General features: G+C 64.2%; 2 protein-coding genes and 1 long non-coding RNA gene across 4 annotated transcripts in view; 2 read left to right on the top strand and 1 right to left on the bottom strand.

The window, feature by feature from the left end:
• LOC140594783 (uncharacterized) overlaps positions 1-25813 on the bottom strand; it is a 31219-nt gene extending 5406 nt beyond the window's left edge. The window contains exon 1 of the long non-coding RNA XR_011996093.1: positions 25651-25813. This is a non-coding gene — a long non-coding RNA (uncharacterized lncRNA). The remainder of the gene's footprint in view (positions 1-25650) is intronic.
• On the top strand, positions 51-16053 carry ZNF469 (zinc finger protein 469). Its single transcript, XM_026004968.2, has 2 exons — positions 51-122; positions 3267-16053. Exon 2 carries the CDS (start codon positions 3350-3352, stop codon positions 14660-14662), a length of 11313 nt encoding a protein of 3770 aa, XP_025860753.2. The 5' UTR covers positions 51-122; positions 3267-3349; the 3' UTR covers positions 14663-16053.
• ZFPM1 (zinc finger protein, FOG family member 1) overlaps positions 22985-27836 on the top strand; it is a 69489-nt gene continuing 64637 nt past the window's right edge. Inside the window, exon 1 of one of the 2 annotated variants that reach the window (XM_072731368.1) lies at positions 22985-23096. Coding sequence is in view for 1 of the 2 variants with exons in the window: in XM_072731366.1 (XP_072587467.1) it covers positions 23807-23846 (40 nt within the window). In the remaining variant the exon portion in view is untranslated. Of the gene's footprint in view, positions 23097-23461; positions 23847-27836 lie in introns of those variants that run through there. The other variant, XM_072731366.1, reaches the window with a different exon arrangement.

The following is a 27836-nucleotide window of genomic DNA, read 5'->3' as shown; positions in this document are numbered from 1 at the left end:
TCCACCCCAGCCACGCACCACATGGATTCTGACACACTTTTCGTTCTCTCAGCAGCCAAGAAATCCTCATTCCTCAGGAAACTGACCTGCGCAGCCTCCCAGCTGAGGGCCTGACTCCCCAGGTATGTAGCTGAGGACAGCTGGACGCTGTCAGGCCTGCACCTGGCCAGCTCCCTCCATCTCCCCACCCTACCTCCCCGAGAGACCTTCCCCCAAATTCTGCTGTCGGGAGTGGCCACGGGGCTCCGAACCACAGCCCTGAGCCCGGGAGGGGGTGTGGGCAGCAGGGCATCAGCAGCCAGGCCCCTCCTTCTGCAACATCTCCACGGCATCTACCTGTGCCAGCGATGGAACAGTTAGGGTTTTAATCAGGAAAATATGTCGGTTCCCAAACGCTTTCTGTTAGATGTCTCAGGAGGAGGCATTGACTTATCTCACCCCCTGCCATGACCCTCTGAAAAGGTTCTGGTATTACCAGGTCACAGAGGGAGAGACCAAGGCTAAGGGAGGCTGGATGGCATGCCATCATGGGGCGGGGGATCTGAGCAGGGGCTGCTGACCCTGTCGGCCCCTCACCACCCACTCACCCTGCCCTGTGGACACAGCTTGGGGCCTGGGTCTGCAGGGCCTTCATGCTATCGCTCCTCCAACCTCACCTGCCACCCTCTGGAAGCCACACCAGTGTCCCAGGGGCTGGCGGGCTCAGGGCTGTGAGGAAGGCCCCATGAGGTCAGAGGCGCTCACTCACCCATCCACACACCTGATCCCATGGGCCTCAAGGCCTTTCGCCCTGGAAGCCCTGGGCCTGGGGCTGGTGCTGGATCAGCCTGAGTCCTGCCCCCTTGGGCTGTCTGGGAGCTCAGGAGGGGAGGTCCCACAGCCCAGAGCCCTTCTCCACTCCTAATGGAGGCAGACACCAGCCCCTGGGGGTTCTGGACAGCCACCCTGAAAATGGGGACACGCTCTGGCTGTGAGGTGTCCCTGCCGTCGACGGCAGTTGGTGGGGGTACCTCAAGAGATGCCCTGGCCGGGGTCAGAATGTGCAGAGACGGTGCCACACACTTGCCCATTGAGTTCACTGGCTGCTCACTGTGGGCCCCACTTCACATCCTCCAGGGGCCACACTCACAAGTGGCCCCATTTCACATCCTACAGGGGCCGATCTAGCTCCATTGGTCGCTTCCCAGGACGCAGGACCCTTCCTAAGTGTCCCCAAGCTGCCCTGTACCTGCCTATGCCCACAGTCCCAACTCCTGGGTGCCCTCTCCATCCTGGTACCCTAAGGCTGGCCATCTGCACCAGCAGAGCCAATGCCACCTCCTCCAGGAAGCTTCCTTTGATCCCACAAGATGGCCAAGCACCCCAGCCACAGTTGGTGAGCTCAGGCCTCACAAAGGCAGCAGGAGGGAGTCTGCTCAGCAGTAGCATGAGTCACTGCTGCTCACATCTAGTGACCACATGGAGCCGTGTGGCCAAGCCTGCTGGCAGAGGAACAGGCTGGGACAGGCTGGGATGGCCCTTCTACCCCCCAGCGCCCCAGAGGGAGTCTTCGGAGCAGAGCTTGGGGACACTGGTGCCCAGAGTGAGGACCATGCCCTGTGGCTGCGGAGCCCCCAAGAGCAAGTGGGGCTGTGGGACCAGAAGCTTCTGCTCCCCCTTAAACCCCACAAAGGATGCCCAGGTAACCCAGCTCCTGGGTGGTACCACAGCCTGGGTGGGGTGGGGGGCGGCCAACAGACCCAGACTCTCACTGGGCCCTAGGAAGCCTAGAAGAAGCACTTGGAAGTCCATCAACCATTGAACCTTAAGAGAGGACCCCGTGGGGGCATCACCATGAGCCATCCCTGCAAGGCTGAGGGTGTGGAAGCTGACCTTTCCCAGCCATGAGTGCCACTGTGTGTGAAATCCCAGACCCTGGCAGGGCCAAGGTGCCGACTCCCTGCCCCCGGGGGCCCGGGATCCACGTACACAGAACTAAGCAACCACTCGAGCAGCACCCCTTCTTTGAGGGGCCTGTCCTGCATCTGGGGCACAGTGACCAATGTCATCTGCAGTGGCACCAGCCGGGGGACTCCACCGAGACCCCCACGTTCCAGAGTCCAGGAAGCTGAGGGCCTTGCCCCCAGGTCACACAGCTGGGAAAGTCCAGGAGGGGGTCGGCATCACAAAGGCCTTGCCCCCTCCCCCAGACAGCGCTGCTTTAGAGCGCAGGAGGCTCTGCAAGGGGTCCTGGCCCGGAGCACATGTCTGGACCATGTGCGGCATGGCCCAGCCTGGAAACGGGGCTGTGTGGGCATCCCTGGGACCTGGTGCCCTCCACCAGCCAGGAGGCCCCTGGCTCCGTTCCCCACCCAGGAACCAGGTTGGCAGGAACAGCTCTGGCCTCCCAGGCCAGCAAGAGAACAGAAGTAAATGACAGCAGGTACTCAGAAGGAGCACAGTGCTCCTCTTACTATCATGTATTCATTTGACAAACTTCACCCAGAAGCCTTTGCCCCAAAGTCTCCCCATTCCCAGAGGGAGAAGAGAGTCGAGGACAGCCCCCCAGCCGGCTGGAGGAAGGGGCAATGGGGTGTGGGAGGCTCCTAGGATATGGGAGTGGCACCCTCTGCCAACAGCACTAGAAGCACACCTGCCCAGGAGACCGCAGGGTGCTCGTGCCCCAAATGCCCCGACACCCCTCCCCAGGGGGCACTCCCCAGCAGGCCTCCAAATGCAGGGAGGAAGCAGACCCTGGTGCCCCTAGAGACACAGATGCAGGCCCCACCCTGGGATACTGACCAGTGGGTCCCCAGAGCGTGGGGCTTGAGGCCACCCTGGGCAGGGCCAGCCACAAGGGCCAGATGTGAGCCTGAGGCCAGATGCAGGCGTGCGCAGCCTCACCTCCTTTGTTCCCACAGCTCTGCCCCCCAAGTGAGGCCTCTCCTCCCCGTCCCTGGGTTTACTCCTGATCCTACCCAGGTTTATCCCACTCGGATGGCCCCCGGGTGCCCATCATCCCCACCGCAGGGCCTCCACAGATCTAGGAGCTTGTGTGCCATGTGGGGTCCTCCCACCTAGCAGGGCTGCTTTGAAGGTGGCCGGGGTCTTCCCGGATCCTCTCCCTGACAAAGGGAACCTCCTCAGTCTCTCAAGAACCCTCTCCCTCACCTGTGAAGATGCCACTGGAGCCAAGCCCCCCCCACCCCCAGGCAGGGGCCTCCGAGCAGCCTCCAGGGAGCCACAGAGCCCCCAGGCTCCCCCCTCACCCTGTGCTTTCCTTGCAGGCTCCATTCAGGATCATGACAGCAGGCTTCTCCAGGGGCCCCCTTGGACCACCACGTCCTCCCAGCGCCCAGACGGAGGGGCCATGCCTGGGGAGCAGCCCCGCCGAGCACCGCCCCCAACCATGACCCGAGACCTGCAGCCCTGCCAAGCAGCTGGTGGCACAGGGGGCTCCTCCCAGCCCCCTGGTGAGGACGGTGCCCCAGCCAGCAGGCCCACCAAGGCCACAGGCAGTGGAGCCCAGGCTGTGGAGCCTCCAGAAACCCGGCCGTGGCAGGCTGGGGACGTGGAGCCCAAAGCCCCACTCCTGAGAACCCAGTCCCTGAGCAGCCTCCCGGGGAAGGGAGGCGGCCCCCGGGCCCCCCCGGGAAGGGGCCATGCACAGGCCCTACCACAGCAGGCCAGCAGGGCAGACGGCAGCCCCCAGCAGCTCTACACTCTGAGCATCTCCAGTTCAAGGGCCAGACCCACGCTGGACAAGACTCCCAAGGGCCCACAGGTCGAGGACCCTGGGCCCCCAGAGGCCAAGGCCCCACCGACCCCGGAAGAGCTCAGTTTCCAAAGGTGCTTCCAGGAGACCCCCCCCAGCTTTACCTCCACCGACTATACCTCACTGAATGCCACCTCCGGGCTCCCGCCGCTCAGGGCCCCCCCGGGCAGCAGCGCCAGGCCCTGCAGGCCAGCCACCTACTCGAGATTCCAGGCCAGCAGGGCAGATGCCTGGCCTCCCACTGTTGAGAACAGCTTCCCAGGTGCTAGATTCGGGGTCCCTGCTGCCAAGCCAGAGCCTTTTCCTGAAGGGGGCAGCCCCAGGGTGGCCTCCTTCCAGTACCCCTTCCCGGCCCTGCACGGGGCCGGCCCAAAACCCTTCCCTGAGGACGCAGAGAGGGCGCTGGGGTTTGCTTTCCGCCAGCCTAGGGGAGCATGGCCAGAGGAGGCAGGGGGCACGGGCACGGCCTACCCCCTGCCTGCCCCGCCTGCTCCCCAGCCCTCACCCTGCTACCCTGGCCGGCCTACCCTAGACCCCCCTGGTGACCTCGGTTGTGCTCCCGCACATCCTGGTGCTGCTCACCCGGCCCCCAGCCCCTTCTCGGAGAGCACAGCCACCTTTCCGGACAGTTTGCACAAGAGCCTGACCAAAGCACTCCCTGAGAGACCGCCTTCGGCCCATGACGACACGCTGGGGAGCCCCAGGGGGCCCCCAAACTCTCTGCCACAAAGGCACTTTCCCGGGCAGGCCTATGGAAGCCCTGGAGCCAGCGGAGTGGGTACCAGCCCGGGGTCTCTGGACACGGAGTTGGCCACTCCAGGGCCCCTGGCCACCCGACTGCCCCAGCTGTGGGAACCTGCTGCAGCCCCTTACCCCACACCCCCCTTGGGCCCCCCAGCCACCACCAGGAGTGCGTTCTTTGAAGGCCAGCCCAGCCTGGACCCACATCTTGGCCTCCCCCGGAGTCCCCCGCTGCCCTGGCCCCAGGTGCTCCCAGCCACTGGGCCCGGCCCCCACCGAATGGAGGTGCTAAGCCAGCTGCCTTTCCCCCCAGGGGCCCCAGAGTGGCAGGGGGGTGGCCAGGGAGCCCTGGGCACCGCCGGCAAGACTCCCGGGCCGGGGGAGAAGCTGGCAGTCCTGAGAAACAGCCCTGGCCAACACGGCGGCAGCTCCCCAGGACTGTTTGCCTACAATGGGCTGAAGGACCCCGGAGCCCAGCCCCTATTCTATGGGGTGCCCCAGTCCCAGGTGTCACCCCGGGCGACCCCTGGCCTGCCCCCTCCCAGAGTGGTGGGTGCCTCTCCCTGTGAGTCCCCACTGCCCTCACCTGCCACCAACACGGCCAGCAGCAGCTCCTGCTCATCTCTGTCCCCGCTATCCAGCAGCCCAGCCAACCCCAGCTCAGAGGAGAGCCAGCTCCCTGGCCCCCTTGGGCCCTCCACCTTCTTCCACCCTGCCACTCGCCCCCAGGAGACCAGCAGCCCCTACCCATCCCCTGAGCCCCCACACGCCATCCCCATGCACTATCCATCAGAGCCCGTCAGAGCCTTTCCATTCCCCGCAGAGGGGCTGGGGGCCGAGGGCGCCTTCAAATGCCTAGAGCAGGCCCCATTCCCAGGCTCAGGCCCCAAGGTGGACAGCGGGGGGCTGGAGGACTTCCCCCAGGAGCCGCCCCCCTACCCCACCCACCACTTCCCCCTCAGCAGTGCCAGCCTGGACCAGCTGGACGTGCTGCTCACCTGCAGGCAGTGCGACCAGAACTACAGCAGCCTGGCCGCCTTCCTGGGGCATCGGCAGTTCTGTAGTGCGCTCCTGGCCAAGACCAAGGACAGCCACCCACAGCCCCCGGGGCTCCCCGGGCCCCCCACCACCCCCAAAGCGCCAGCCAGCGGGAACCCAAGCCCACTCAGCCACACCAAGACGGTCCCCTTCCTGCTAGGTGGGGACCTCCGGGCCGAAGGCAAAGATGACCCCCTGAGGACGAGTTTCCTCCCTGGCCTGGCTGCCGCCCCCTTCCCCCTCCCGGCCACCGAGCTGGACCCGGAGGATGATGCCAAGCTGGACAGCCTCATCACCGAGGCGCTCAATGGCTTGGGGTACCAGTCGGACAACCCTGAGATTGATAGCAGCTTCATCGACGTCTTTGCTGATGAGGAGCCCTCTGGCCCCAGAGGTCCAGGTGCCGGGCAGCCCCCCAAGACCAGGGTGGGGACCATGCCAGAGAACAGAGCCCAGCCCCCACTCCCTGGCGAGGCCGCCCCGCCAGAGCCCCAGGGCCCCCGCCCAGGGAACGGGGGCTGCCTGGCCCGCAGCAGGCCCAAAACCCGCTCCCTGGGCCCAGCCCCCGCACAGGTGGATGGAGTTGCCCTGGCCAGCCAGCAGAGGAGAGGGAAGCGGTTGACGTTGTACCAGAAAGAGCTGGACACACCCAGCACCACCAGGAGCCAGAGAGGCCCCAAAGCCCCATGCCTGAGGCCGAGGAGGAAAGGCCACGGGGCTGAGCCCACCCCGCCCCGTCCCCGGGACCTCAGAACCCAGGCCCCCAAGAGCCACGCAGATCACGCCCGACAGGCCCTCCCGGTGGAGACCAGGAGCTCTCGGCGCCTCCGCCTCTCCCCGGGGAAGGACTCCAGGAGGAGGAAGCTGCGTGGCAGCACCTGGAGCAAGGAGCTCATCCACAAAATCGTGCAGCAGAAGAACAAGCGCCACAAACGACAGGTGCGGTGCGGCCAGGGTGGGCGCCTCTCCCTGGTACCCTCCAGGCCCCCGCCTGGCAGTGCAGAGGACCAGAGCCTCGGAGAGCACCCTTATGCCTCAGAGTCTGAGGAGGAGGATGGCTCACGACCGCAGGGCTCCCGCAGCAGAGGCCGGCCCCGCCAGGGCTACGGGCGGTGGCGCCGAGGCGCCAAGCAGAAGGAGGTGGATATGACCCTGGGTCCCCAGGAAGACGGAGGGCAGCAGAGGCCCAGGGAGGTTGTGAGGCAGGAGGCCACAACGGTTAGGGGCTCCCCGGACCCAGAGGAGAACCGTCCAGCACTGGACTCCTCCCAAGAGACCCAGAACCCCAAAACTGCTGAGGAGCTCCCTCCAGATGCCACAGAACCTCCCAGAGGGGCTCCAGGCCCGTCTCCAGCCACCCGTGGTGAGAGCCCCCGCCCCCCAGCCCCGGAGCAGCCAGCACTGGCCAGAGACGACCACCAGGTGTCCTGTGGGGGCTCGCCAGCTCCGGGGGTGGACAGTCTGCCGGGTGCCTCTGCGTGCACGGAGCCAGCCATCTCCCCCCACAGAGAGGACCCCCCTGCCTACCGGGCAGGAGAACTGCTGGTGCCTGTCCCTCCCACTGCTGACCCCACCTACCTTGAATCTGCTGTCCTGTTTCTGAAGAGCCCTGATCTCTGTTGTGGCCCTGCTCTCTTTAATGGAGACTCTCTGGAGGATCCAATGGCCAAAAAGGGGCCCCAGTCCTACAGCAGCCCCCACAACAAATTGTTCCTTGGACCCAAAGACCTGCCTGGCTGTTTCCAAGAAGACCTGTACTCCAAGCCCTTAGCTCTGGACACTCCGCCCACCAGCAGCATGCATCCTCTCAAAGATGGTGTGGGCGCCGATTCCCTTGAGCCAAAACCACCCAGGAATCCACCCTACACGATCCACACAAGCCCCAGCAAAGCCGAATCACCCCTGACCCTGGAGTCCACGCCACTCTTCTCGGGGCTGACCGTGGAAAGATTTGACCCGCCAATCTACAGCAGCCTACCTGGAAGTGAAGGCACCCACTCATCGTTGGTGTGTGCCAACCCTCCCCCAAGGAAACCCCAGTTAGAGCCGCCATACTCCCCGTTTCTGCCCGACAAGGGTTGGTCCCTGCTGGAGGAGTCCCCAGTGCTGGCCAGCCACATGGGTCATCTTCCTGACCTCTTGGGGGAAAAGGCATTCAGTAGGAGGTGCCCTGGGGAAGGGGCAGGGGCCACCAGCCCTCCCTCTCTGCCTGGCAAGGTCGGCGAATGTGGCATTGCTTTTACGGGCAACCTGTCTGAAGACGAGTTAGAAATCAAAAGGCTGGTCGCTGAGTTAGAGAGTCAGCTGCAGAGTAAAGGTGTGCACGACACCCCAGAACTGCTGTGCACAGCTGGGCACGCAGGCAGGATGCACACGGGCACTGACGCCCCTCTGCCCACGCATCAGGCTGCCTCGCCTCCCAGGGACTCATTCCCTGAGGCCAACCTCACTGGCCTTGGGGAGTCAACTCCACACCCAGAAGGGGCAGAAGCAGCAGCGGCCACCACGGCAAGGGCTTCGAGGAGCACCCAGGAGGAGTGGCCCTCACCCCACCCAGGGGAGACATCCCCCTCCCCCCATGCGTGTGCAGATGGGGCATCTGGGGCCCTTGTAAATCTCAGTGGGGCTGACCGCAGCTTCCAAGCAGAGTCGAGAGCCAGAGTCTCCGAGACAGGCCCCCCCAAGGCTGAAGGGGACTGCAGGGTCCACCCAGAAGTCTCTCTGCCCAGCTCTAGAGAGCTCTTTAAGTCTCCACTGGACATGAGGAGCTTAACAAAGTGCAGCCCCAACCGAGAGCCTTTACTTCCAAAAAATAACAGAGCCTCCAAGATGCGGCAAAGCACGGTCCTGCTCCTTCCCGGCACGCGGACAGGTGGGCCCCTCCAAGAGCCCCGTGAGCTGGAAGCGTTCGGCAGCCCACTTGCCCAGCTGGCACCCGACTTGGCACTTCGAGGTGCCGGGGTTCTGCCTCCAGCTGCCACCCCCTCTTGTGGTACCAGTCATAACGATGTCCCCCAAGGATACCCTGTAAGCAGAGCAGGCCAGCCAGAAAGAGCTGGCCTCCCCCACTCTGGGGTGGGAGACATAGGCCTCAAGGGTAATGAGGAGTCTGTACCAGTGGGGGCCTCCCCAGGTCCTGCCTGTGTGCCCCACACCAGTCCTGGCAGGAAGCCCCAGGACCCAGCCACAAGCCCCCTGCGTCAGCTCCAGCTCCTGGTGGCCAGAGCAGCTGGAAGGGAAGAGGGTGCTGACACCCAGAGCCCTCGACACAATGAGTCTTCAGACCTGGAAGGGGACAGCGTGGAAGGTGGGGATCTAGCCTACAGCCCCACCCAGGATGTCCCTACAGCAGCCCAAGGTCAGTTGGAGCCTGAGGCTGATGGACACCTGGACTCTGTCGGCCAGGCTGAGATGCCCAAGGGCCAGGGCAGAGTCAGGGTCAGTGTCAAGGCTGAAGCAGCACTGGCCAAGCTGGCCGGGGATGCAGACCAGCTAGGAGGGCAGCTCCAGGCAAACGGAGTGGTCTTGGGCCTTCAAAAAGAGACATGGGCCACCCCAAGCCCTGCCTCCTCTGATGCAGAATCCTTGGTACCGGCCTTGGTGGTAGCCCATGTCCAAAATGGGCCTGAAGCCCAGACTGCAGAGGGGGCAGCCAGCCCGGGCCTTGAGAAGCAGCTGCTGCTGGCCAGAGAGAGCCCTGCACCCCCCATCAGAGGCCCGACCATTGGGACCCGCTCACCCACTTTTGCAGCCTCTCCCATCCCCTGCGGCCCAGAGCACCTGCCCCAGGAAGACCCTTCAGGTGAGCTGAGAGGGCTGCTCCCACCACCTTCACCCTGCAGGGACCCCAGCAGCCTGCAGCTCCCACCAGCCCCCTCTCCTGCCTGGCAGCCTCCAGAAAGGGCTAATTGCACCCCAGCCACCACAGAGGCCAGGGCTATGCGACCTCTGGCAGCTCCCCCATCTCCAAAGATAAGCCCCGGTGGCTTCAAGGGAAGCCTGGCTCACCACCCTCTCCTGGGGGACCACAGGCTCCTGGAAGACCCTCCTTCGGGCCAGACTGGCTTCATCAGTATCTTCACTCCTGCCCATGGGGAGGACTGCCCTCAAGGCAGCACATCAGGACCTCTAGAGGGTTCCAGAAAAGAGAAGCCAAGGAGATCACCTGCATCTACCACCCACTCTCCCCCACTGAGGGCCAGCTCCCCGAGAGTGACCATGGGAGCCACTACCCTGCCCGACATGTCTGCCACCGATGACATGGGGGCAGCCAGAGGCCCCAATGTCGATCCTCCAGACCGCCGCTGCAGGGGAGCTCCACCCAATGCCAGCCCCAATAGGCTGCCCATGGGCTTTGCCTCCTCAGACCTTTCAGGCAGCAGAAAAGGCCAGGGTGTGATCGCTGTGCCCACCGACCCTTCCACATGGAGGACCCCAGGGCCAGGTTCCTATACCTGCCCAGAAGGCATGGTGGGGGCCGGCCACTCTGGTGCCATGAAGGCCACTGGAGCTGCCAGCAGGGCCCCAGCTGCCACCTGCCCATCCACGGAGCTCCGCGGGGGCAGAGCCACATCTCCCAGGAGCACAGCCAGTGTCTCCAGACCCAGCTCCCCTCAGAGCCTCAGAACTGCTCACCACGCCCCCCAAAGGGACCCCATCAGTCCCCAGGGCACACCACAGAAGCCCATGTCCCCAGGAAATGCCCCCCAGAAGGACCAAGCCCCCAGCAGGCGGCTTGTGACTTGTGATGTGTGTGCAGCCTCCTTCCGCTCGGGGCCGGGCCTGAGCCGCCACAAAGCCCGGAAGCACGGGCCACACCAGGGTGCTACCACCCAGCCCAGCTCACCAGACCCTCGGGCTCCCCGGCCCCGGATCAGCCACACCCCTGGGAAGAAACGCCGCAGGGCACCTGGGAAGGAGAAGCTGAGGCAGGAGCCGAGTGGCCCCAGACGAGCTCTCAGGACGCCTCCTGATCAGGCCACAGAGGCTCCTGAGGATGCATTGGGTCCTCAGAAGGCCCAAGGACTTGGTGTGGGGGACACACAAGGCTGTTACCCCAGGGGGGATCCACACCCCCAAGGCCCAGGCGAGCCAGGAGTGGACAGGAGGCCTGCGGAGCCCGGGAAGCAGGGCCGGTTGGTGAGGGACAAGCGCGGTCCCAAACAGGCAGAGAAAGGAGGGGGCCAGAGGCGGGGCAGGGCGCCCACGGACGTCCCCAGCAAGTCGGAGGGGAAATCGCAGGAAAAGGTGAGAAAGCCGAGACCAAGAAGGTTCCAGCAGGCAAGTGGTCCTCCAGTCTGTCTGGGTGAGATTTCTGACAGAAACCACTGGGATCCGTCCACTGCAATGGCCAGTCCCCCAGGGCCTCTGGGTAGCCACCTCTCTACGGGAGCTGAGCTAGACGCCGACGCCGCCAGACCCAGGGTGATGGAGAACACAGGGGGCACAGATGCAGAGGAGACGCCAGCACAGAGGTCACCCCGGGATTGGATGGCTTGTCCTGAGGGGATGGAGTGGGTGCCTCCTGGGGACGGGCCCAGGGGACAGAACACAGCCTCGGCCAGTGGGTGCTGCGGACCCAGGGAGACCAGCATGTCAGACATCTGTGAAGAGCCGTTGAGGACAGCCAGGGCTGAGCCCACAGAGGCCTGCAGAGCAGGAGAGAGCGGGTCAGGGCAAGGAGCCCAGGAGGGGCACAGGCCCCCCTTGCACCCCCCAGGCCCTCATGAGACCTGCACTTCTGGTGGCACCAGTAGCAGCTGCCCCCAGGGCCCATTACAAGACCCAGAGGCACAGGCCGGGGTCCAGGAGCAGGAGGGCACTGGTCCTGATGCCCCCAGCCCGAGTCTTGGAAACCCTCTGAGCATGTTTGATGATGAAGCCTCCTTTTCGCAGCTCTTCCCTCTGGGCGACCGCCTGACTCGGAAGAAGAACCCCCGTGTGTACGGAAAGCGCTGTAAAAAGCCAAAGGCGCCACCACCACTGGAGCTCCATGGCAAGGTGGAGGGCAGCATGGTGCTGGCCTCTGCCCGCTTGCCCACAGACCTCAGCGACTCGGGCTCGCTCTGCCTCTCTCTCAAGGACCCGTGGGGTGATGAGGCCACAGGTCTGCCAGAGTCCTTTCTCTTGGAGGGCTTCCTGAGCAGCAAAGTGCCCGGCATTGACCCCTGGGCCCCCAGCCCAAGCCTGTGGGCCCTGGAGCCCAACCCAGAGACAGACTGCACAGAGGACCACCGGTCAGAGAACATTCCTGAGCTGCACATGGTCCCAGCATCATGGCGAGACCTGGAGCTACAGGCCCCTGCTGAAGAGATGGCCTCCTCTCTAGGAGACGTGAGCCCAGAGCCCCCTGACCTGGAGCAGGAGCGATATGACAGCGGGCTGCCCAGGAATGCCGTGGATCTTGAGATACTCAGTGCCAAACTGGAGATGCAAGACCTGTGCTTCTTGGGACCCTGTGACAATCCTGTGGGTGTCCCCAGCACAAGCTTATTAGACTTTGGGGCCGCGGTGACCTCCCGGGGGCCACAGAGCAAAAGGGCACAGGATGTGCCTAGGGCAAGAGAGGAACCAGGCCGGGACCGGCACACCAAGGCCAGGAGGGCATCGTACAAGTGCAAGGTGTGCTTCCAGCGCTTCCGCGGCCTGGGTGAGCTGGACCTCCACAAGCTGGCCCACAGCCCCTCGCCACCGCCCACCTGCTACATGTGCGTGGAGCGCAGATTCGGCTCCCGAGAGCTGCTGCGGGAGCACCTGCAGGAGAAGCACGTGCAGAGCAAGGCGGGTCGCTGGGCTTGCGGCATGTGCCTGAGGGAGGTCACCGACGTCTGGATGTACAATGAGCATCTTCGGGAGCATGCCCTGCAGTTTGCCCGCAAGGGGCAGGCACGAAGGTCCCTGGGGCACTGGGAGGGGGACAGGACCGTCACACACCTCCTGGGCAGCATCATGGGACATGCGTCCAGACCCAGTGGGGACAAACGCTCAACTGGCAAGTCAAACAGGGGCCCCGTAGAGGCATTGGGGCAACAGACAGGAGCTGGGAAGGAGTTCCAGAGGGAGAGGGTGAAGCCCAAGTCCCCTGCCAACACCTCAAACCCAGACGCTACCCTGACGCCAGGCGGGGCTTTGGCCGCCAGCAGCCCGATGGCCTGCGGGAACCCCACTCTTCCCAGCGGCTCCACCAAGATGCCCCCCAGCCTGTCCCCGGAGCCCTGCCCTGGCAGCGAGCAGCTCCTCCAATCTATCCCCATGCACGAGGGCTGCAAAGACCCCTCCCGTGATTGCCACCACTGCGGGAAGCGGTTCCCCAAGCCCTTCAAACTGCAGCGCCACCTGGCGGTGCACAGCCCTCAGCGCGTCTACCTGTGCCCCCAGTGCCCACGGGTCTACTCTGAGCACGGCGAGCTGCGAGCACACCTGGGGGAGGCGCATGGGGTGAGGGAGGAGCTGGAGCTGCCACACACCCCGCTGTATGCCTGCGAGCTCTGTGCCAACGTCACGCACATCAGCAGGCGGTCCTTCGTCTGCAGCTCCTGCAACTACACCTTCGCCAAGAAAGAGCAGTTTGACCGGCACATGGACAAGCATCTGAGGAAGGGGCAGCAGCCCTTCACCTTCCGTGGCGTTCGCAGGCCTGGCGCACCTGGGCAGAAGGCCCCGACCCGCGAGGGCACACTGCCCAGCAAACGGCGCAGGGTGGCCACACCCAGCAGCCCCCCCAGGCCTGGCGCCAATGGGCCTTTGTCCTGGGGCAGCAGCCCCACCCAGAGCGAGGGGTCACTCCCGGGCCTGCTGCAGCCCTGCCCGGAGGCGGCTCCTGGAGCCACCAAAGGGCAGCCCAGGACCCCGGAGAAGCCTGTGGATCCTGTGGGCCACCTGGTCACAGGTGGCGATGTGCCCTCTGACCTCCAGGAGCTCCTGCCCCCGGCTCTGTCTCCTTTCCCCGCAGCCTCCGCTGATGGCCAAGGTGGCCGCAAGCCGGATGGAGCCCTGGGGAGGTCTGAGAGTGAAGCTTCTCCAGGCAGCCCCAGGCCTCTTCTGCAACAGGCTCTTCCACTGGGGGGTGCTGTGCCCCGGCCAGGGGCCAGAGGCCAAGATGTAGAAGAAAAGAGGGCTACAGGCCCATTCTCAGGGAAACGCAGGACCCCAAGTGCCCCTGGCAGGTGCGCCCCTGACCGCTGCCTGGAAGCCCCCTCCTTGCTCCAGAAGGAGAAGCAGGTGTCCACATGCCACATGGTGCCTGAGGGAGGTCCAGGGGCCCCCTCCCACAAGGGCAGTGCCATCAAGCATTGGGGCTGCCGGAGTTCATCAAAGGATGGGTCAGTTCTGTCCACACCCAGCAAAGCTCCTAGGTTCCCGCTGCAACCCAAGAAGGCTGTGGCCAGTCCGACACCCAGAGAGCTAGTCCACGGCACTGAGGACAGGCCAAAGCCCATCACCCTCAAAGCCAAGCCGAGCCCCAGCTCCCAGTGTGGTGGAGGCCCACGGCACAGCACCAAGATAGGTGGCAGCCAGGCCCAGCCAGCCAGTGGGCAGCTCCAGAGTGAGACAGCCACCACCCCAGCCAAGCCCAACTGCCCAAGCCAGGGCTCCACCCCAGACAAGCACCCCCCTCGAGCCAAGGGCTCTCCCAAGGGGCCAAAGGAAGCTGGTGACCAGGAGCCCCGAGGAAACCTGGGCACGAGGGAGAATGAAGAAGTCAGTGAGAAGAAGAGGAAGGGCCGGGCCCCAGGGTCAAGCAGGATCGAGAGTGTGGGGGGCTTGGGGAGAGCCCACCTGGTCCCTGACAAGCCTCACCGGGCCCCCCGAAAGCAGGCAATGCCTAGCCGTGTGCTCCCCACCAAGGCCAGGCCCGGTAGCCAGAATGGCACAATGCCACCCCAGCCCTCGGGGCCCGGACACGCCCACGGGGACTGCAGACGTGGCAAGGAGGGGCAGGGCAAGGTCTGCCCCCAGGGGAGACCCCTGCAGAGGCCCTCCAAGAGGGACAGGGCTGTCCACAGTGCTGAACCTGCCCATTCGCGTGCCTGCAGGACCGCCGCGTCCCAGAGTGACCTGCTCAGCCAGCTCTTTGGGCAGAAACTGACCAGCTTCAAGATCCCTTTAAGGAAGGACCCTCCTGAGTAATTTGTAGATGCAAGTGAGTGCCTGGGAGCAGGGCTTGGAACGACCCGGTGAGAGGGGGCTCCTGTCCATGCTGATGGGCCTCCGTCCTCTGAGAGTATTGGGTGGCAGCCACATGGTAACCCGCTTGACTTCTGCAAGCGCCAGGTGGCTGGGATTAGGGCTGAGACTGTGACACTTCAAGTAGGGCGCAGGGTGGACAACAGTCTCTCTCTAGATGGAAGCTGAGGGTGAGTCCCTTCAACACCACGCAGCTCTTTCCTCGAGGCCAAGAACTGGAAGAGGGAGCCACCCACCCCATGTGCCCCATCGCCCCGGCGCAGTACGCCACGGACGCTCCACCTGAGGGTTTGCACGGGGTCATCCTCCCCCCTCCCCGAGTCACCTAGCAGGGAAGCGAGCCCAGGCAGCCAGTCACCGCTTCCAGTCAGGTGCTGGCTGGTGGCCCTGAGTGTTGTTGCTGCTGTTGCTGGAATCCCATTGACACCGCATGTGGGGGCAGGGCTATACCCTGGAAGAGTTGATTGTGAGCCCCCCCCCCCCCCCCGTGGCCCCAAAGCGCACCAGGCCTGGCGGTGGCCACTGTCTGTGCTGCTGATGGAAACGCTCATGCACCTCGACCCCTGGGGATGTAGAGAAAGCTGCTCGCCAGCCAGCTCCCTCCGGCTCTCCCTCCCCAGCCTCCTGCCTCTGCCGAAGCCCTTTCTAGAGCCTTCTTCCCACAAGGAGCTCTCCGCTGCAAGTATCAGCAATTTTACTCTGAATTTCTGGTGCTATTTCATGTTGTAATGTGAATTCAGGCTTCCTTGGTGTGTTTTACCTGGGGGATTGGGCGGGGAGACCGGCTGGGGAGGCGCCGCACCACGGGCCCACCAACGCGGGCGGCCCAACAAGTCTTTCACTGGCTCCCCGGCTGCTGGCAGGCTCCAGTCCCATGGTCTGGTCGCGGTCTCGATCCACCACGGTCGGAGCTGCCAAGTGGGACACTGCGGCCGGGGCGTGGCGCTGCCGCCCAGTCAGGGAGGCATCTCGTGCACTGACATGACCCAGGGGTCGGCGCGCATGTCCTGTTTATGGAATCGTGTCTTCAAAGGGGGCAGGAGGGTAGGAAAGGCTTCCTTCTGTTCTTAGGTATCTCTGAGGTTCGTGGTTTGTGTCGTTCTGTTGTTGTTTTATTTTCTTTTTTACCTTGGGTGCAATGTGTGTGTCAAAAGTTTTTATTTTGATATTTTGAAAGAGACCAAATTGGGCCCAAATTGCCTTTCTAGAAGGTGCTGTGTGCCACTCAGAATGCCTTTAGTGCTGATGAATAAAACACGGGGACTCTGAGGTTGTACTGTGCAAATCATAGTGAACTCAACCTGTCAAATATATCCTCACTATTTTCACAGAAAGTCTCCAGCTGTGGCGTCTGTCCTCCCGCCAGCCTGTCCTGCCAACCCCACGTGAGCCCAGGGCCTAGTCGTAAAGTGCCAGCCTCAGCTGTCACCAGGGCCGCATGGTCCTGCAGTCACCACCACCCCCGCCAGCTGGGGACCCCGGGGATGTCAGGAAATCGTAAGCATGGCTCAGTCTAGGGGACCAGGGAAGGCAGCAAGGGCAGTATGAAAGGTCAAGACAGGAGACACCACCCCACTGCAGGCTCAGACCCTGAGGTCCCCATGTCCTGAAGATAACCCCCAAAAACTCCAGTGTCCAGGACAAGTGCCTGCAGAGCAAGCAGGGCTGTCCAGAGTCAAGCACCAATCCCCTGCCATGCCCCTGGCAGCCCAGGGCACGAGGAGACACTCAGAGGAGGATTGTGTGCGGGGAAGGGGGGTCCACAGGTGAAGCCGTAAGTGGGGTATCCACACTTCTGCCCCAGCCCACAGGGCCCCCACCCACTCCTGTGCCCCTTCCTCAGCCAGGAACACCCCTCCCAGGTGCTCCTGCCCCTCCCCTCCGTGCACCCCCAGCCCTGGGAGCCCAGGTCATCCCTCTGGCATTTGCACCTACTGTGTGCTGGGAAATGAGGCAAATGCCATCTCTGCCCTTGGGGGCTTCCAGACAGATTCTGGGGGGGGCGGGTAGGGTTTGGTTTTCTTGGGAGTTCTCTGTAGCAGGGCCTCAGATGCGGGCACAATAGGGCACAGGACTGGAGTCTGGGGTTGGGGTGGAGTGAGCCTGGGCTGTGTTTGACAACAGCCATCTGGTGACTTGGGAATGCAGACCCCTGGCGCCCGGCAGGGTCCTCCTGCACGCCCCTCGGCTCGCAGACCTGGGGCAGCCGGGGACCTGCGGCAGCCCAGTCCCAGGGAACAGCCCAGATCGCCATCAGATGTGGCCGGCGCCCGGCTGGCCAGCAGGTGGCAGCATTGGCCCAGTGCGGTCACTAAGGCGGCTCAGCCGCTGTCGCCTCAGGCAGGGTGCCACCAGCAACCACACGCCAACCCAAGGTGTGCGGGCACCCCAGCCTCATCACCAGGCTCAGAGACCCAGGCTGACTGCACAGCTTCCCCCACACCCACCTCACCCCGACTCCCTGCGAGACAGGTGATGTGGTGCATCAGGGGTGCCTTCCAGAGGGCCTATGCACGCCTCCCCGAGCGCCCCATCTGATGCTTCTGGACAAAGACAGGGGAGGGTTGGGTCAGGAGCAGCCGGGAACAGACCCCAGACAGGGACGTGGCTCCCTGAGGCTCCCAGGAGGTAGCCGCTTCTGCCCTGGGGCTCTAGAAAGCCAGCGTGTGTGGGCTCACCCCTTCCCAGCAGGGTCCCTCCAGGGGCTGCCTCAGGCAGGCAGGGTGGGAAGGAGGAGACCATGTGTTAGCTGCAAGGTCACATAAATGACTGTACTGTTCAGTTGCATCTATACCAGGCCCAAAGCTGACCCTAGGGTCCCCTTGGCCCCACCAGCCCAGAGGCAGGTTGGAGAGATGGTTCCTGGGACCACGTGAGGGCATGCAGGTGCAGGGACTGGATGGGTGAGCACCTGGACTCGCCAGAGCCAGAAGGGGGTTGGGGCAGCTGCCTGTGGACTGGCCACCAGAGGGAGGGAAGCTGCTGGTAGAAGCAGGCTGTGGCCTCCTGCCCCAGTCCCGTACAAGGGGAGGCTTCCCACACAACCACAGGCTTCCCACGGCACCCCTGGAGAACACGGCGGGCTTCCTAAACTTCGGGGCCACAGAGAATCCTGTCTCCCAGGAGAGTGTGTGGACAGCCACACTCACATGGTGGGAAGACACGGGTCTGAAAGGACCCCACAGAGACAGAGAAGCAAAGAGCCTCCAGTGAAAGATGGAACCTTGCAGTCTGGGGCACTCCCCAGGGCTGGAGCTCCTGGAAACACCCCCACAAGGGGATGGGATTGGGGGACCCCTGGGTATTGCCCCGTCCCCTGTGACTGTGCTGTGTAGGGGCCCCAGGGATCCAGCCCTGAGGCCATGTCCCTGCACCTCATTTCTCCCCGTCCAGTGGGTGGGCAGCAGGCAGCTCATGTCCTGGAGAGCGGGAGGCCTGGCCCCTGGGCCCAGGGTCCCACCACCATAGGAGTGACAGGCTGAGCAGCTCCCTGCCTGGGCACCTGAGGCCACAGCCCCCTTCCCACCTGGAGCTCCCTGGCATGGAGGGGGCAGGCAGGGCCTTCCCGAGGCCCAGGGTTTGCTGGGCCCAGGCCTTGGTTTGCTGCTGAGAGACACCCAGCTCATCCCTGGGCCCTTGTGCAGTGCCACAGTGAGTACCAAGGGACAGCAGGGCCGGGAGGCAGAGGGTGGACCTAAACCATCCCCTCTAGACCTCAGCGCTCTCAGCCAGCAGTGGGCACAAGAATCACCAACAGCTCTTCCAGCCCTGACATCCAGGGGCTCCCTCTGAGGACTAGGAGCCAGGGCCTGTTGGACCCTCCAGCCACGGCCATCCGTGTCACCTTCCCCTCCCTCAGGCCTCTGCCCAAGGCGTGGGCTCCAGAACCCCCTGTGGATCACAGTAGCCTCCCACAGTGCCCCCTCCCCCTCCCTGCTTTATTTATAGCCCATTTCCCCCTGCCAGGAGCCCCAGGGCGCCCTCCTCCTGCTGCCCTGAGCCACGCAGCGCACCGTGTACGTGTTGTTCAGGGTCATCCCATGTTGCCTGGACTCTGCAGTAGGGAGAAGGGAGGAAGGGCGTAGGGCAGGAGGGGAGGCAGGAAGCAGTGCGGAGAGAAGGAGAAGGAAAGGCAGGAGGCCAGTGGGGACTTGAGCGTTTCCTATCTGGTTATGTCACATGACCCCAACTCTCAGGGATTGGGAAATATCCAGATAATATTTCCTGTCTGCGCCTAACACGGCCTTGCCTGGCGGCGTGAATGGCCACACGTGGGCAGCTGCATGAAAGGGGGCCTCTCACAAACCCCTGAGCCCCAACCGTAGCCCAGAGCCCTCGTGTCCCAGGATATCTGAGACGCTGGACTCACAGAGGACCACAGGCCCCAGGGCAGGAAAGGCCAGTCCGGTGGGGTCCCGGCCCCACTCTCCCTGTCCCTCAGACATCCTGGAGGTCAGACGGGGTCCCCAGCTGTGGGCAGATGCCTGAGCCACCCACCACCCTGCCAAGGAGGCGACGGAGGCGGCAGCACCCCCCCACACCCGCCTGCTGAGGGTGGCCCGGTTGACACCTCACTGTCACCAAAGCTGTCTGGGCTCCTCCCCTGCCCCTCCCGCAGGCGGCCTCCTGATTCCTAACTTAATTTATTTTGACATCCTCGCTGCCGTTTGACCTCCTTACAGAGTCACGTGGCGCTTAAAACTCATTATCCCCCCATTGCAACAGGAAGTTAATTAAACCCTTCACAGAGCCAGTGTTGATGAATGTCAGGACAGGCCAGCCGGCTGCCGGCTGCTCCAGGGCCTGCGGCGACCGGGGTGAGGCGGGGCGGAGCACTGCCAGCAGCGCAGGGTCCCCTCTCCGCCAAGGCGCCCACCACCGCCGGCGTCCGTTCTGGAACAGAGTGTGCACACTCCCTGGCCCTATGGAGGCCCAGGCTCTGCCACTCACCTGTTGTGGCCTTGGGCAAGAGACTTATTTCACTTCTTTGAGCCTCAATTTACTCTTCCAGCAAATGGGAATTCTAACAGTCCCTTCTTCAGAAGGCCATTATGCGCAGGCAACGCATTGACCTGTTAGTGCTCGTCACATGTGTGCCAGGCGCCAAGGACACCCACACCCCGCCACTGGTATAAGGTGATGGAGCTCCAGGTGCCCCAGAAGAGACGCCAGGCCCCACAAGCTGGAGCAGAGACGAGAGCTTGATCTTGTCTGGAGCAGTTGTCGGCTTCCCAGAGGAAGGGCTTCCTGGCAGCAGGAACAGCTTGTGCAAGGGCCCCTGGCCACCGAACCCCTGGACCCATAGGCGAGGAAGTTCAGAGGAGGAGGTAGAGATGGGCAGGGCTGAGCCCAAGACCATTATAAATGGCTTCTGGGAAGATCCCACTGGCTTCAGTCTGCAGCGAGGACAGCACTGACCTCGTGGGGTCCAGCGGAGTGGGCAGCAGTGGTGGTGCTAGGAGTGGGGTGATGAGGACAGGGGCTTGGAGCAGGGTGGGGTGGTGGCACTGTATCAGGGTGCATCTCACAGCTATAAGGAGGTGAAACCCTGCTCACGGGGAGGGCAGTGTCTCAGAAAGAAGGCCCCTCATCCATCCTGGCCCCCATAAATGTTCCACGGTCTGCTCCGGCCCCAGGCTCCCCCCAGCCTCTGCACCTGCTCTTCCCTTAGCGAGGATGCCCTTGGCACCACTCTTCCGTGAGCATCCTCTTCCTCCTTCAAGGGCCAACTTAGGCTTCTAGAACATGCTGTGGTTCCTTTGTCACAGCCTGAAAACCAGTGCAGGGCCTGGCTAGTGGGAGCCCCTTGCCCACCCCAGCAACTGCCCAACCTGGGGCAGCCCTCCCAGGGTCTGGGGCAGCACAGAGCACACCCTCAGGCAGCCAGCCCACAGGCCAGAGGACAGAGGTGGACGAGGACAAGAGCCCAGAACTGCAGAGGCATCCAGGCCAGAGGAACCCTGAGGGCCCCGGAGAGGGTCATACCCTCCAAAGCGGCAGAACCGGGATTTGGACCCACTTTTTCCTGGTCCTAGGTCAGGCTTCAGTATGCGGGCTCTGGAGTTCAGCAGCCTGGGGTCACATCCCAGCGTCACCCTGCCTGAGCCTCCGCGTCTTCATCACCCCCATCGCAGCCCACTGGGTCCCAGTTCCAGCTCAGCCACTTTCTGCCGGTCCTAACCACCAGAGCACATCAAAAGGACTTCGTGAGAAGATATGAACCAGCCCAAAGGATGGGCTCACAAAGGTGGGGCGCATGGGGATGATGACCACCCTGAGAGCCAGTGCCCCAGTCAAAGCCATGCCAGGAGAGGCCTGGGCCCAGACACCCTGGGCGCCTCCCCAGGTGGCCTCCGGGAAGCTTTGCAACCCCAGCCAGGAGGCAGCTGCCAAAAGCTCAGATCCAGTGAGCAGGGAACAGCCAGGGTGTGGTTGGGCAACCCAGCTCCACATCAGGCACTGCCAACCGTGCACACGGCCTGCACGCAATACTATGTTCTTCACCAGTGGCTTTGGGATGTGAACCCTAACACTCCTTGCAGACATGCAGGAGCCAGAGGGAATGGGCTCACAGTGGGCTTAACCTGCACACTCTAAGCAACTCCACACCCTGCATCTCCTCTCCCACCTGATCAGGGGCCCCTTCAAAGCTGCACTCAGATGTCACCTTCTCCAGGCAGCCTACCTTGAATTCCTCAGGCAGAGGTGGTGGCTCCTACTCTGGGCTCACATAGCCTGTCCTTTCAGCAGTGTTTCCTGCTCCTTGTTCCTGAGTATCAACAGACCTCCCCCGATGTGTGGCAGCCTGTGCCAGCAAGGTCCTATGGTATTGCCACTAGTCCTAAACAGGCTGCAGTTTCTTCTTCTGGGCCATGGGGTAATAATATCCCCACACGGGGTGGACAGAAGGGGCAAAGTACAGAAGGAAACTGCTCCAGAAACAGCTCTGTCCTGGGTCAGGACCTTTTGGCGCCTCAGGGAGGTGTGACCCGTGCAGGCATGTGGGGTCCTGCGCTTGGTTTAACGCTCTAATTTGGCTGCCCTGAAATTCTTAGTTTTTAAGCAAGAAGCCCCATGTTTTCCTTCTGTACTAAGACCCCAAAATAGTAGTGGGTCCTAGTCAGCAGTTTCTGCTTCTGGACCACCCCTGCCTCTGCGGCACTGGGAGAGGTGGATGTGTCCTTGGGAAACAAGTAGCCAAAATGACACCCATCTTTCCCTGTGGCCTAGACAGGCACCACTGAGAAAGCATGGCTGTCTCTCTTTTCCGCACCCTCTGCATCCTACTCAGCGCAGATCCCCAGCCTTTGCAGCAGCGCCAGCCTGAGTGCCACATACTGTGCATAGAGCCTCACGCCCAGCCCTGGTGCCAGCCCACAGCCCCTCCTCTGGGACTCCTTCCATCTCTCAGGTCCTCGTTCTGTAGTAAGGCCCTACTTTGGGAATGACAGCAAGGCTGTCTTCCTTACAAAAGTCTTCTGCTTAGCCCCTAGGCCTCGCTCACCCCCTATTTCTTCTGAATATGAGGCAGAGGGAGCAGGTACCAAATGCAAGTCAAGAATATGAAAATAAAAGAACACTATTCAACCTGGTGGCACAGTGCCTAATGCAGTGTGACGTGAGCTTCAATAGAAAATGGGGGCCTCTGGGAGACCGTGAATATGTCCCCAAAGACAGGAGGGTCAGTGTCCACTTCCAGGGCTGGAACAGACGATACTGAGCCTGTTTCAGGCTGGGAGGGGACGCAGGTGTTGGCTCAGCCCCGTGGCGGGGCCTCCTCCTCGGGCTCCAGCAGGGACTCCCTGGGAAGTCACAGCATGCTGAGGACAGTGCGGGGCTGGGTGGGGGAGGAGTGTTGCAGGGGCAGCAGGGAAAGGCTTCTGGCTTCTGCAGGCTAACCGACTTCCAGCCAGACCAGAGCCCAAGGGAGGAAGGCCCGAGGTCCCCATTCTCCATGTGGGTATCGCACCCGGGGATGCTGCTTCCACCTGTCTCGGACAGATCCCCACTTGGCCACAGACAACTGCACACCTGAAATCTGGCCCAAGGCACTGTGGGGAGTCGAGGCCTCGGGCTTCCTGACCCGGCCCCACCGCGCTCGTCCTGCAGCTGGACAGGGCTGTCTGGAGCGCAGGGGTCCTGGGCGGGGCCGACGGCCTGGGGCGGAGCCACGGAGGTCAGGGGCGGGGCGCAGGGGTGAGCAGAGCCAGGCGGGGTCAGACTTCGGGGCGGAGCCAGCGCCGAGGGGCGGAGCCAGGGCGGCCCGAAGCGCGGCCGGACGCGGTGCCGCGGGCGGCGGGACAGAGTAGGTGGTTGAATCAGAGCTCGGCCTGAAGACAAAGCTGCGGGACCCAAGGAGGAGCCGAGGAAGCCCGAGGTCTAGCCAGGGCCGGGGGAGGGGCCCAGAGGGGCGGGGCCAGCGCCGAGCGGCCCGGGGGGCGGGGCCAGCGCCGAGCGGTCCGGGGGGCGGGGCCAGCGCCGAGCGGCCCGGGGGGCGGGGCCAGCGCGGGGGCGGGGCCGTACCGTAGGGAACCAGGATCCTCCGGGGACGGGGCCAGCGCGGGGGCGGGGCCAGCGCGGGGGCGGGGCCGTACTGTAGGGAACCAGGATCCTCCGGGGACGGGGCCAGTGCGGGGGCGGGGCCAGCGCGGGGGCGGGGCCAGCGCGGGGGGCGGGCCGGAGGCGCGGCGCCGGGGACGCGCAGGCCCCGCCCCCTCCGCGCCGGCCCGCCCGCCCGCCCGCCCGCCGGGAGCGCCCCGGCCGAGGCAGCCCGGTTCTCCGCGCGCTGCCCGCAGGTTCCATTGAGAAAAGCCGAGCGGGTGCGGCGGCGGCGTCTGCGCGGGAGCCGAGGAGCCGGCAGCAGCCCGCCGCCCCCGGCGGTCGGCGCGCCCGCAGCGCAGGGCCTGGCCTCCGGCCTCCGCAGCGGCTCCGGGCCGGGCGCGGCGGGCTGGGGCGCGGGCCGGGGCGGCCGCGGAGCCCGGGGGCCGGGGGCATGAGCCGCCCCGCGGCCCCGCCGCGCCCCCGCCGCCCGCCGCCGCCCGCCAGGGGCTAGAGGCGGCCGCCGGGAGGGCGCGCGGCGCCGGAGACATGTCCAGGAGGAAACAGAGCAACCCCCGGCAGATCAAGCGTGAGTCAAACTTTGCCCGCCGGCCCCGACCCCCGGTGCCCCCGCCGGCCCGCCCCCGCACGCTCACCCGCTGGGCTCCCGGCGCCCGCGACCTTCACCCCGCGCCGCGCGCCCCCCGCGCTGTGCGCCGAGCGCGCGGTCGTCCAACCTCCGCCGGCCCGGCCCCGCGGCTCGGCGCTCGCAACGGGGGTCCGGCCCGCAGGGGGGCCCGCCCGGGGCGGGGGGGCCGGAGCGGGGCGGCTGGGGGTGCGGCCACCTCGCGTCCTGCCCCTCCCCCGCATCCCCGAGATGGTGCGGCGATAAGGCGGCCCCGATCTGGGCTCAGATAAAGTTTAAAATATTCCATTCTGCAAGTCCCATCCTGATAAGATCGCTCTGTCGGGACGGGCTGAAATTGTGATCTTATCTCGCAGCGCGGTTGACTCTCCCAGGCTTTGTATCTAGAGGGAGAAACAGAGACCGGGAGGGAGCGGGGGCACCCGGGCCGCGTGGAAATGCGTGCCCAAGTGGCGGAGCCGGCCGGTGCCCACCGCCTCTCCGGCTGGCCCCAGAACCCGCGTGGCTGGGGTGGGGGGGGCGGGCCCCGCAGCCGGTGCGCTCGGCTCCGACCCCGCGCCGGGCCGCCCGGGTCTCACTCGAGACTTGCCTGCCTAGGGACAGCCCCTGGAGGTCCGACCTTCCTCCCTGCCCCGGCCAAGGCCGCACGTGCTGCAGGCAGGTAGCCCCCACCCCCCTAATCCCAGGGGCTTCTCCAAACCAGGAAATGGGGGCTTCTGGGGACCCAGCCCCAGGTCATGATGGCCTCTGTGCTTTTCCCAAGTTTCTCGCCTATTCCGGCCTGCGGGTCACTCCCCAGGGGACTGCGCAGCAGCGGAGTTCAAGCTGCCAGCGCCCCATGATAAAAGCGCGGCTCACTTTGGGCCACTCGGCTGCGCGACGAGCGAGAGAGCGAGCACACAGGAAGCGCCGCTCCCCACCCCACACCAGTAACTTCGCGCCTCTGGGCCACGGCCCGAGGTCGAGGTTTCCTCCTACGGGGGTCGCATCTCCCAGCCCCGCTGGGAAGTGAGAGGGTGCCTCCAGCCCTCTGACCAGCCCCAGGCACCGGGCACTGCCTCATCGGTCCACACCAATCAAGGCCACCGGGATACCATGTGCGCGCACCTGGGGGGAGTGTCTACCCCCAGGTCCTAGCTCGGGGATGCAAGCATGAATCTGAATTTCCGTAACCCACTCCCCCAATGTGCATGCAGGACCTGTTTTCCGAAAGTCGCCTTCTATCAAGTCAACTTAAGTATTCGAACCACCCACAGGTCCCGATCCGCGCCGGGTCTCTGGTTTCTCTTTCCCCTCCTCCCCTGTGCGCCTCTGCTCGGTCTGTTCTCTGTGCGTGTGTATGTGTTTCAGCGTGATGAGAGATACAGATAGCGCGGGCAGGGAGATCTCAGGCTGGGAACCGATCGACAGCGCCGATAAGGCCTCGAGCAGGGCGAGCGCCGGCCGGGCCGGGTCGGTGGAGCGCTGCGCCTTGGGGACATGGACCGCATGGGGCCCGCGGGCCAGCCCCCGCTGCTGACCCTCTGCGCGGCCAGGATCCAGCCAGGGGCAGGGACGCGGCAGGCGGGCCGGGCACCCTCCCTGCGCCCCCCCCCCCGCCCCGGCGCCTCCTCCCTCTGGCAGATCTCGGCGCGTTAAGATGCGAGCGCTGATTGTCACCAAGCGGCGGCGGCACCCGCCCGCCCGCCCTCTGCCCGCGGCGGTGCGTGCGGCCCTGGCAGCTGCGCGCCCGCCGCGCTGGCCTCACCTGCGACCAGGCCGCGCGGGTGTGGAAGGGAGGGGGCCGGGCGTTTGGGGCCACCGCCCCCCGCGCCCTCACCGAAGCCAGGGCGCAGCTGCCCGCGCCTCCGTGCGCCTTTTGTTCCGCGCGGAGATAGATGTGCCGTGCGATAAGGCGCGCAACCGATGGCGGAGGCGATAGGCGCTTCCATTTATTAACTTCAAACGTGGGAGCGGGGGAGGGCGAGGCAGGAGCGCGGCCTTGGCCGGCCAGATGGCCGAGACGATAGGCCCGGCGGGCTGGCGGGGAGCGCGGGGCAGAGCCCTGCCCGGGGACCCCCGGCCCGCCGAGCTTGCCTCCCTCCCGGGTCGATGGGAGCTCAGATAAGCGCGGGGCCGGTCGGCCGGATGGCGATCGCCAGGAGCGATAAGAGGCCTTATCTGTGGCCACCAGGCCCGGCCGGGTTCGAGGCAACAACAGCACGGGGGAGTCTGGGCGGGGAGAGTGGGGCTCGGACCTGGGCCAGGGCGGGGTGGGGGGGGCGGGTCTGCGCCGGGTCGTCTCCACGAGTTTTCTTCCCAAACACACTTAATTGCCAAGAAGTTGATCCTCCCCTGCGGGTGGTACAGTCCGTCAAAATGAAAGGAAAGTGGCTCTGCTGGCCCCGAGCTCATGGCCAGGGGAGGGGACACCCTCCGGATTCCTAGTTGATGGTGTGAGATAGCCAGAGGTGGGGCTTGTCACCTCCAGGAGGGAGCGTGTTTCCCCTTGAATGGCGTTGGGGGTGGTGTGTGTTCTGGCAAGTGGGAGGTGTCCCTGCTTGGAGTTCAGCTGAAAAAAAATCAAGGTGGTTTCCGTTTCCCAGGCTGGGGGGGGGGGGGGGGTTGCAGGGGGGAGCCAGGGTGCTGATGGTCTTTCCAAGCAGGTCCCCCAGATCAGGGTGGGAGACCTGCCTCCGTTCGCTCAGCGGGTCTTTATTGAACACTTGCTGTATGCATGCCCTGGGTCCCAGCCCTGGCTTAGGTGGAAGATCCTAAGTAGAAGTCCAGTTGGGGGCATGTCCCATGTACCTCCAGTGAGCTCAGTAGTAGGCCTGCCATGGAGGTGCCTCCAGGGTCAATGGGCTGGCCTCAAGTTCCCCCTCTGAAAAATAGGATGATGATTCCCAGCTGTTGTCAGGGGTGTGAAGGGCTCAGAGGCACCGGACGCTAGGGAAGAGACAGATGCCTGTGTGAGGAGGTGAGGAGGGTGGTCCAGGCCTCAGGTTCCCCCTCTGAAACATGCTGACAGGAGTCAGCCACCAGGTCAAACTAGTGATGCCGTGGGGCCCACTTGGCAGGGGTCCTTCAGGGACATGGGCCTGGATGCCAAGTGGAAACCCAGGCCCGCCAGGTAGGAGGGGGCTTCTCTGCATGCCCCACCCATCCCCCTCCAGCAGCCACCCCATCTCCTGGGAGGGCGTTGTTCACACATTCTCAGAGTTTGATTAAACGAATTATTGGTGGGCACAGGATGACTAATTCACTCCATGCTTCAGACTCAGCCTGCACTGTCAAGCCGCTCAGCACCTGCCTGTGGGGCTGGCGGTACCTTCTGGTGGTGAGGCCAGTTCCAGAGAGCGGGTGAGGCCCAGGAGGGAGAAGGGGTGGTACGTCCTTGAGTTTTTGGGAACTCTGCACAGAGCCAAGCACATTCTCCTCCCAAGTACAGAAGCCCCCGGGCCACTTGGCAGTGCCTGCATCTCACCAGGATGGCAGAGGAGTGAGGAAAGAGGGAAATTGGCCACCTGGCCGGTCCTGATGCAGAGCCACCATGGGCAATTAATTCACTTGCCTTCCACGGCCTTAGTTTACCCTTTGTGAAAGATAGGTGTGACCACCTGCCATCCAGGGGTCAGCAGGGACATGAGTCCTCCGCTGACCTTGGCCCCCTCTTCAGAGTCGTGGGAGCATGGGGACCCTCCTCTAGTGAGCCAAGGGGACAAAGGGCTGAGAGTCTAGGAGGACCTTGCTCACAGGGCTGCAGCCTGCCCCCGGGCCTACGTGGGCAAGGTGGACACCAGAGCCCAGATGCGCCCCCTGAGGCTGGCTTCCACCCTGGCTCTAGATAGTCCTTGGTTTTCATGCACTCCTGGGCCTCAGGAAAGATGAGCAGTTCACTGATGCACCGGACAGTAATAATATTAACAATAGCTAACATAGACATTACTCTGG

Source organism: Vulpes vulpes, chromosome 12 (assembly GCF_048418805.1).
Source record: "Vulpes vulpes isolate BD-2025 chromosome 12, VulVul3, whole genome shotgun sequence".
NCBI lineage: Eukaryota > Metazoa > Chordata > Mammalia > Carnivora > Canidae > Vulpes > Vulpes vulpes.
The sequence above is the reverse complement of the archived record's forward strand: the minus strand, read 5'-3'. Positions and strand labels throughout refer to the sequence as shown.